Source organism: Sphaerodactylus townsendi, linkage group LG15 (assembly GCF_021028975.2).
Source record: "Sphaerodactylus townsendi isolate TG3544 linkage group LG15, MPM_Stown_v2.3, whole genome shotgun sequence".
NCBI lineage: Eukaryota > Metazoa > Chordata > Lepidosauria > Squamata > Sphaerodactylidae > Sphaerodactylus > Sphaerodactylus townsendi.
In genome coordinates, this window is record NC_059439.1 from 33018427 (window position 1) to 33026339 (window position 7913).

The 7913-nt window shown below is 51.5% G+C and overlaps 1 protein-coding gene across 2 annotated transcripts; it reads right to left on the reverse strand.

Annotated features, from left to right (window-relative positions):
- Positions 1-245: 245 nt before the first annotated feature.
- On the reverse strand, positions 246-7612 carry APEX1 (apurinic/apyrimidinic endodeoxyribonuclease 1). Of its 2 annotated transcripts, none has more exons than XM_048518094.1 (5): positions 7521-7612; positions 5805-5940; positions 4805-4986; positions 2491-2683; positions 246-1405 (listed from the first exon to the last, which is right to left on the reverse strand). In XM_048518094.1, the coding sequence occupies exons 2-5, from the start codon at positions 5866-5868 to the stop codon at positions 891-893; spliced, it is 954 nt and encodes a 317-aa protein (XP_048374051.1). In that variant the 5' UTR covers positions 5869-5940; positions 7521-7612; the 3' UTR covers positions 246-890. The 2 variants fall into 2 exon arrangements, with proteins under 2 accessions (XP_048374051.1, XP_048374050.1); XM_048518093.1 differs by having other exon boundaries at positions 7468-7586.
- Positions 7613-7913: the final 301 nt, after the last annotated feature.

The window sequence follows — 7913 nt, forward strand, 5'->3', positions numbered from 1 at the left end:
AATCAAACCCAGTTCCTCCAGATTGGATACATGAGCTCTTAACCTCCTACGCCTACTGCTGGGAGGGTGACGGCAAAAATCTCTACAAGGTCAAATGTGCGTTGTCCGTTAGAGAAAAGAGACGAGTTGGCAGTGACCAGAACTATCAGCGTAGGACTAACCATATAATGTAGAAATCCAGCACAGAGGAGTCCCCCGAGACAGCTCCGGTACTCTTGCAACGAAGGCACAACACACAACAGGTATTCTTTCTATAAAAAAAGTTTAATGCTCTTTGCAGCGATAAATTTTCTTACAGCAGCACAGCACCCTAAAACCAGGAAGTTGGGGAGGGCAGAATCCGCTACTAGATACAAAATTAGAAACTTCCGACGTTTTAGAGCCAACAGGAATGGGAATAAGTGGGAATAAGGAACTCAGTAGCGGCTCCCTGATTTCTGCTCATGCCCCGCACCCTCCCACGTTGAAAAAGGAAAACCCCACCTGACAGAGGTGCCACTTTCTGATCCGGAAATCCATTACTTGCTACAGGGCAACCAATCCGCCCATGCATCTCATCCACCTGTTCCCTCTACTCCAGAGTAAGTGGGAGGGCATTGCTTGCTGCAGCAGGCAGAGGAAAGAAGGGGGGAACACCCTGTTTTCTGAGTGAGACAAAGCGCTGTATTATCTGGCTAGCTCAGGATTGGCCTCCGAGTCAGAAACGGGCAACTCGGTCAACTTTTTGGGTTTCCCTGTCCTGGTAGAGAAGTCAAACTCCTATTGTGGAGGTGGTCACGTGCAGCGTTACCAATCCTAGGGCCAGAATGTATAGCATTTTCACACACACACACACACGTACAAAAACACCGTGCAGCTTTACACGGCTCTCCCTCCTCCCGTGCATCCAATCACACAGCCAGATATAGGGTGATGGGACAGTGGTCGCTCCCCAAGGCCTTGGTGCGGATTTTGCTATCGCACAGGCTCTCCAGCAGCCCGCTGGACACCAGGAAGTAGTCGAGTCGCCAGCCGACGTTCTTGGCCCGGGCGTTCATCATGTAGGTCCAGAAGGTGTAGGCGTAGGGCGTGTCAGGGTAGAGGTGGCGGAAGGTGTCGCTGAAGCCGGCTTCCAGCAGCTCGCCGAAGCCGGCCCGCTCTTCCGGCGTGAACCCAGCGTTCTTCTTGTTGCCCTTGGGGTTCTTGAGGTCGATCTCCTGGTGCGCCACGTTGAGGTCGCCACACAGAATCAGGGGCTTGCGGGCAGCCAGGCCTTGAAGGTAGGACCGGAAGGCTTTGTCCCAGCGTTGGCGGTACTCCAGCCGCACCAGCCCCCGGCCCGCGTTGGGCACGTAGGCGGTCACCAGGAAATAGGAGGGGAACTCGGCTGAGATCACTCGGCCTTCCTTGTCATGCTCCTCCTCACCTGTAGGGGGCAGAAAACGTTCGAAAGCGGGGCGTGAGCAACCATGTTCCACCATCGGGCGTGTTTGCGTTAAAATGCCCTCAAGCCATTTTCGATTTCTGGCAACCCTATGAATTAATAACCCCCAAAATGTCAATATCAATAACAGCTAGCCTGGACTATCCAGGCCAGGGTCTGCAGATGGTTAAAGATGAAGTTTCCCCTTCAGTCGTGTCGGACCCTGGGGTACCACTGCAAGGAGTGATTTCATAGGCAAGCCGTTTTTGTGGGGTAGTTTGCCATTGGTTTCCACAGCTATTCTTTACCCCCTAGCTATGAACTAGGTCAGGGGTCTGCAACTTGCAACTCTCCAGATGTGCATGAACTACAATTCCTAACTACAATGTGCATGAACTACACCGCCCAGAGCCCCTCGGGGATAGGGCGGTATAAAAATCGAAATAATAAATAAATAAATAAATTCCCATCAGCCCGTCAGCATGGTCAATTGGCCATGCTGGCAGGGGCTGATGGGAAGTGTAGTTCATGCACATCTGGAGAGCTGCAGGTTGCAGACCCCTGAGCTAGGTACTCATTTATCGACCAAGGAATGGATGGATGGCTGAGTTGACCATGAGCCAGCTGCCAGGATATCTGACTCACAGGGGGCTCGAACTCCTGACCGTGTGAGTGGCAGTGCAAGCACTTAACCACTACGCCACGCGGCTCCTCCACGCGGCTCCTCCACAGATGGTTAATGGGGCTCAAAACTCAGAAACTGGGCATTTGCTAAGCAAGTCAGGCTTTCGAGACGTGACGCCACCAGATGAGTTTTCTATCTGGAGCGACTCTTGAAGTGAGTCCGCTTGCTTGTACAGACAGGAAAATTACTATAGCCGTAAGCTTCTGAGTTTGGCAGTTTGCCGGAATTATAAGTTGGTGGGGGAAGCATACAGCTGCAAACTGCAGAATTGCAAAGAACACAGAAGAGGGGGATAACTGTACAGGAAGACCGGGGCGCACCCTGCCAAGGCCCAAGAAGGGCAGACAGCGTGCAAGGGTTAAATCCTGGGCTGCGTCTGCCAAAGGATTCCGGAGGAACGTACCGATCCCGTACGTGACGTCAATGGGCTTGACTTTGGAGAGGAGGGCCACTCCGCTGTAGCCTTCTTTGTCATCCGAACAGGCCCAGTACTTGTGGGGATATTCCGCCATCCCCCGGATATCTGCAGGCAGCTGTTTCTCGGCGCATTTCGTTTCCTGCAGGCAGAGCACGTCGGGGTCTTCCTCGCGCACCCACTGTAGGGAAAGACGGCTTTAGGGCTGGGGCCCCTCACAGCTAGGTCTTCCTGCGTTCCACCACTCACGACGGAGAAAAGTGGAAGGCTAGAACTGGCGAATGTAGAGCAGGGAGATTGGGTTTTGCCTGCCCGTTCCCTCCCACCCGACACTGGGGCGGATCTATGGTTGAGTGCAACAGCCCATGAGCTCTGCAGTCCTAGGTTCAAGTCCCAGCGTCTCCTGTTAGAACATAAGAACATAAGAACTAGCCTGCTGGATCAGACCAGAGTCCATCTAGTCCAGCACTCTGCTACTCGCAGTGGCCCACCAGGTGCCTTTGGGAGCTCACGTGCAGGATGTGAAAGCAATGGCCTTCTGCTGCTGCTGCTCCTGAGCACCTGGTCTGCTAAGGCATTTGCAATCTGAGATCAAGGAGGATCAAGATTGGTAGCCATAGATCGACTTCTCCTCCATAAATCTGTCCAAGCCCTTTTTAAAGCTATCCAGGTTATTGGCCATCACCACCTCCTGTGGCAGCATATTCCAAACACCAATCACACTGTTGGAAGAATCCTGGACAGCAGGTACAGTGAAAGACCCGCCTCTGCCAACAGAGTAAAGAGCACTGTGGTAGCCGGGCCCCTCGTCTGGCTCAGAATCAGGCAACTTGATTGGTTCACGTTGAAGTGGCCTGCTGCCAACAATAGCTGTTTCCCAGAGGAACCCACACCCATTAAGCTAAATGGCTTCTGCTCTTAGCCAACTGCTCCCCCAAAGGCATTCTCTACTTCACCTGGAACCTCTGGTTGCTATGCCACCACCGCCTCATTGTGGCAACGCACAGATCTCCCAAGGGCCTCCAGCAGCTCAGAGGAAACATAACTCAGCACAAGAGAGTAGAAAATAAAGGCAGAAGGGGTGAAACAGACACCCCCCGAGTTTAGACTGCCTTTAAGCATAAGCATTTTATTGTCATTGTGCACGCACAACGACATTTACAGCAGCATTCCTCGATGCACACAAATTCAGACTCATACCCCATCCTCACTTTCCCCTTCCTCCACCCATCACTACACAGCCCCAAACACATCAACGCGAAGCCGCGGAGTTTAGCATAGCCACAGCTCTAGAGTAGAAGCTGTCTCTAAACCTCTTTGTCCTAGTTTTGATAGACCTGTATCGTCTGCCGGATGGTAACAGTTCAAAAAGAGAGTGTGCCGGAGGAGACGGGTCTCTCAGAATATTTTGGGCTTTCTTTAGGCTTCGGGAATGATAGAGTTCTTCCAAGGAGGGGAGGGGGCAGCCGATAATCCTCTGTGCAGTAGTGATCACCCTTCGGAGCACCTTCCTATCTGCCACTGTGCAACCGGAGAACCATACACAGATGCAGTAGGTTAAGACACTCTCTATAGCACAGCGGTAAAAGGACACCAGGAGTTTTCCATTCAGTTGTTGTTTCCTTAAAAGTCTCAGATAGTACAGTCTTTGCTGGGCCTTCTTAACCACCTTCTTAACTTTTACAGCGAAGGGGGAATGTCATGGAAGTTATTCCTTTATTATTTTTTATTTAAAAGGTTTATCAGCCCCCTTTCTCCCTTGCACAACTCAAGGCAGCTTACAATACGAATGAAACATTATGGGAATCATAGTCCGTGAATATCTGTTTTAGTAAATAAATACGGGAGAGAAGGTAGACAGGAATCCCTTCATTCCCATAGAGGAATGCTAAAATAACTTTTACTTTATATTTTAACTTTCTAATCTCTTTATTGATAAATAATTTGGAATGGGGCTTTTGATGAATTGTTGTTTTACTGGCTGTCAACTGTAAATAAATAAAATAAACTGAAAACAGAGATGTCCCTGGGCTCAAAAGCTATCCCCGCCCCCCCGCCGGATTTAGTTTCACTTGTCAATTTATCACTGCATATAAACCAAGACTACTGATGCATTTCCAGGGGTGTCACACTCTGGTGCTTCAGATGTTCAGGGACTACAATTCCCATCAGCCCCTGGCCATGCCAGCAGGGGTTGATGGGAATTGTAGTCCACGAACATCTGAAGCACCAGAGTTGGCTACCCATAATTTAGTCACCAGGGGTTCTTCAGAGTTTCCCTGCCCTGGTGCCCCAGAATTACCTCCAGACCCTTCTTCTTGAACCAGGCACGGATCCCGTCGACATTCCAGGACGTGACCTTCAGCGTGTGCTTCTTCCCGCTGGGAGAAGAGAGTTTATCCGGGGGGTCCTCATACATAACCGGGCCATCGGCTTCCTTCTGAACCTTCGCTCCGCCTTTCTTAGCCTTCTTAGGCTCTGGGTCTAGCAAACAAACAAGGGGCAGGGAGAAGAAACGAACCCCACTTTCATTGGTCACAGAAAAACGGGGTCAACGCAGGCTTATCATTAACTTCCCACCCGGTTGCCTCTGGCAAGCAGGCCTTCGCTCCAAGGGACGCAGTTTCAGAAAACTTGGATTGCTTTTATTTATTTATTAAATCTGATATACCGTCCACCCCCCAAAGGGCTCTGGGCGCCGTCCAGAAGATAAAATGCCAACAAAGAAGAAGAAGAAGAGTTTGGATTTATATCCCCCCTTTCTCTCCTGCAGGAGACTCAAGGTGGCTGACAAGCTCCTTGCCCTTCCCCTCCCCACAACAAACACCCTGTGAGGTGGGTGGGGCTGAGAGAGCTCCGAGAAGCTGTGACTAGCCCAAGGTCACCCAGCTGGCGTGTGTGGGAGTGCACAGGCTAATCTGAATTCCCCAGATAAGCCTCCACAGCTCAGGCGGCAGAGCTGGGAATCAAACCCGGTTCCTCCAGATTAGATACACGAGCTCTTAACCTCCTACGCCATATAAATACCCTCTCATCATTAAAAACCAAAAATAATTTACACAACCTGACAGCCAAAGGAACCAGACAACAGCTGGCGACTTAGAAAAGACCTTCTACCCACCCACCCCCCACCCCACGGGAGGGGATTGTACACAACACAAGGAGTAACCAGCCATGATGGTATACAGGGAATTGCCAGGTCAAAGGTTATACAACAACATCAAGATGGGTTCCCAGGCTGGGGAGTGTGTTTGTGTGTGTGTGTGTATATACACAACCATCCTGGTCCCAAACCTGCTTACCTGCCTCTTCTTCCTTCTCTTCCGGAAGGACTGCATCTTCCTTCTTCTTCCCTCGTTTTGGCATCTCAGATCCTGGCCCAAGTCGCCAGCGGCGTCCCTTCCTCGCAAGTGGCAAACTCCTGAGCAGCAACGTCGCCTGGGGAAGGAAAGCCCGTGAGTCCAGTTCTCGCCCAAACCAGCTCCATCTTCAGCTGCGGTCTGCCACTGACTCCCTGCCTACCGGTACCATCAGATGCAGCCCAAAAATAGCACCTTTGTCCTCGGCTGACTGTGTTACTCCCTCCCTAACTTCCACTTTGTTGGGCTGCAGCAGGCAAAGGGAATCTCTATCCATCTATTTCTTTTCCCTCCCCTGAAGGGCTGTTGTGCCTTTAACAGTCATAGTGTCTTGCCTCCCTGCATGGAATATTTGCTTCTTAAAGGAGCAGCAGTGGCGTAGGAGGTTAAGACCTCGTGTATCTAATCTGGAGGAACCGGGTTTGATTCCCAGCTCTGCCGCCTGAGCTGTGGAGGCTTATCTGGGGAATTCAGATTAGCCTGTGCACTCCCACACACGCCAGCTGGGTGACCTTGGGCTAGTCACAGCTTCTCGGAGCTCTCTCAGCCCCACCTACCTCACAGGGTATTTGTTGTGAGGGGGGAAGGGCAAGGAGATTGTCAGCCCCTTTGAGTCTCCTGCAGGAGAGAAAGGGAGGATATAAATCCAAACTCTTCTTCTTCTTCTTAAAGGCACAGGGCCTATTCCAGGAGGGCAGGGAAGGTTGCCAATTCCAGTCTGGGAAATTCCTGGAGATTTCAGAGTACAGCCAAGGGAATGCGGGATTTAGGCCAAGGTGGGGCATGATGCCCCAGGTTCCACTCTCTGAAGTGGCCGTTCTTCCTCCTGGGCAACTACTCGATGGGGGGAGAGCTCCAGACTCCGCCTGGAGGTTGGGAACCCGAAGGCACTCATGTGTTAAAAGACTCAGTTGCCTGCCAGTAGGTGATGGATCTCAGCCCAAGAGCTGCACATAGAAGCTATCCTGGCAGCCAATAATATTTCCCCCTTTGCCAATCCCACCTCCTTGACGGTGACTGTCCAACCAATCAGGCCTCTCCTTACCACACCTGGACCCACCTCCCAAGCAACCCCCACCCTCCCGCATAAACAACCTATTTGCAGTAAAAGGTCCCCTTCCGTTTGCTGTGTGGCTGCCTGCTGAGCCGGGAAAGCTGGCGCTGTAATAAATATTACACTTGAAGGGTTCAAGCTGCTGTTTTATCACCCCCCCCACAGTTCACATCTGCAAAAACATCTGCCGGAAGTAATCTGCAACGATCACTTAAAATAAATAATAATAATAAAATAATAACTTCGCGGGGAAAAGCTCCAGCAAGCACGTTTGGGGCTTTGCGGCTGCAGTTAAACTCAGAGAGTCTTTCGCCGGGGCTCTTTGGACAGCAGCCGAGGTCACACCTGTTGAACTGCTGCCTGCAAGGTGTTTTTCAACGCGGAATGGCAGCTCCAACCTCTCACGCGCAGTCGCTCAGCCAAGATGGAAGACCAACTCCCTTCCGTAGCTACAAAATTAACGCTTGCCCCCGATCACAATATGGACATGAATAATATCATCAGAACAAATCAGCAGTCGTTAATATAATAATAAAAGTCTCCCGCACTTACGCGCCAAACTCCCGCAGTGCCCCAGAGACAAAGGACAGCCCTGCAGAACTCACCCGCAAGGAGAATGGGGGAACAACCACGTGCAGTGGATTTGTATCACGTGACAGGGGCTCGGCCACGTGGGAAGGTGGCGCGGGAGGAGGCGGGGTTTGGCTGCTTGGTGACGCGGAGGGGAATTCTCCCTCTCCCAAGGAGCGGGGAAGTCACAGAATCCCGGAACTGTGTCAGCACTTCTGGTTGCCAGTCGAAGGGTGAGCGGGCCACCCATCCAAAGAAATAGGGTCAGGCTTCATCATACTGGGGGGGGGGGGGAGGACAAAGGGACTCATGCACGAAATAGGGCAAGGCCCCCTAATGACAGAGAGATGGGAAGACAATAAAGAGACGCCCCCTTTCCTTCACCTTTGCCCGATTTCATACCTATTTTCCCCGCATATGGCGGGGTT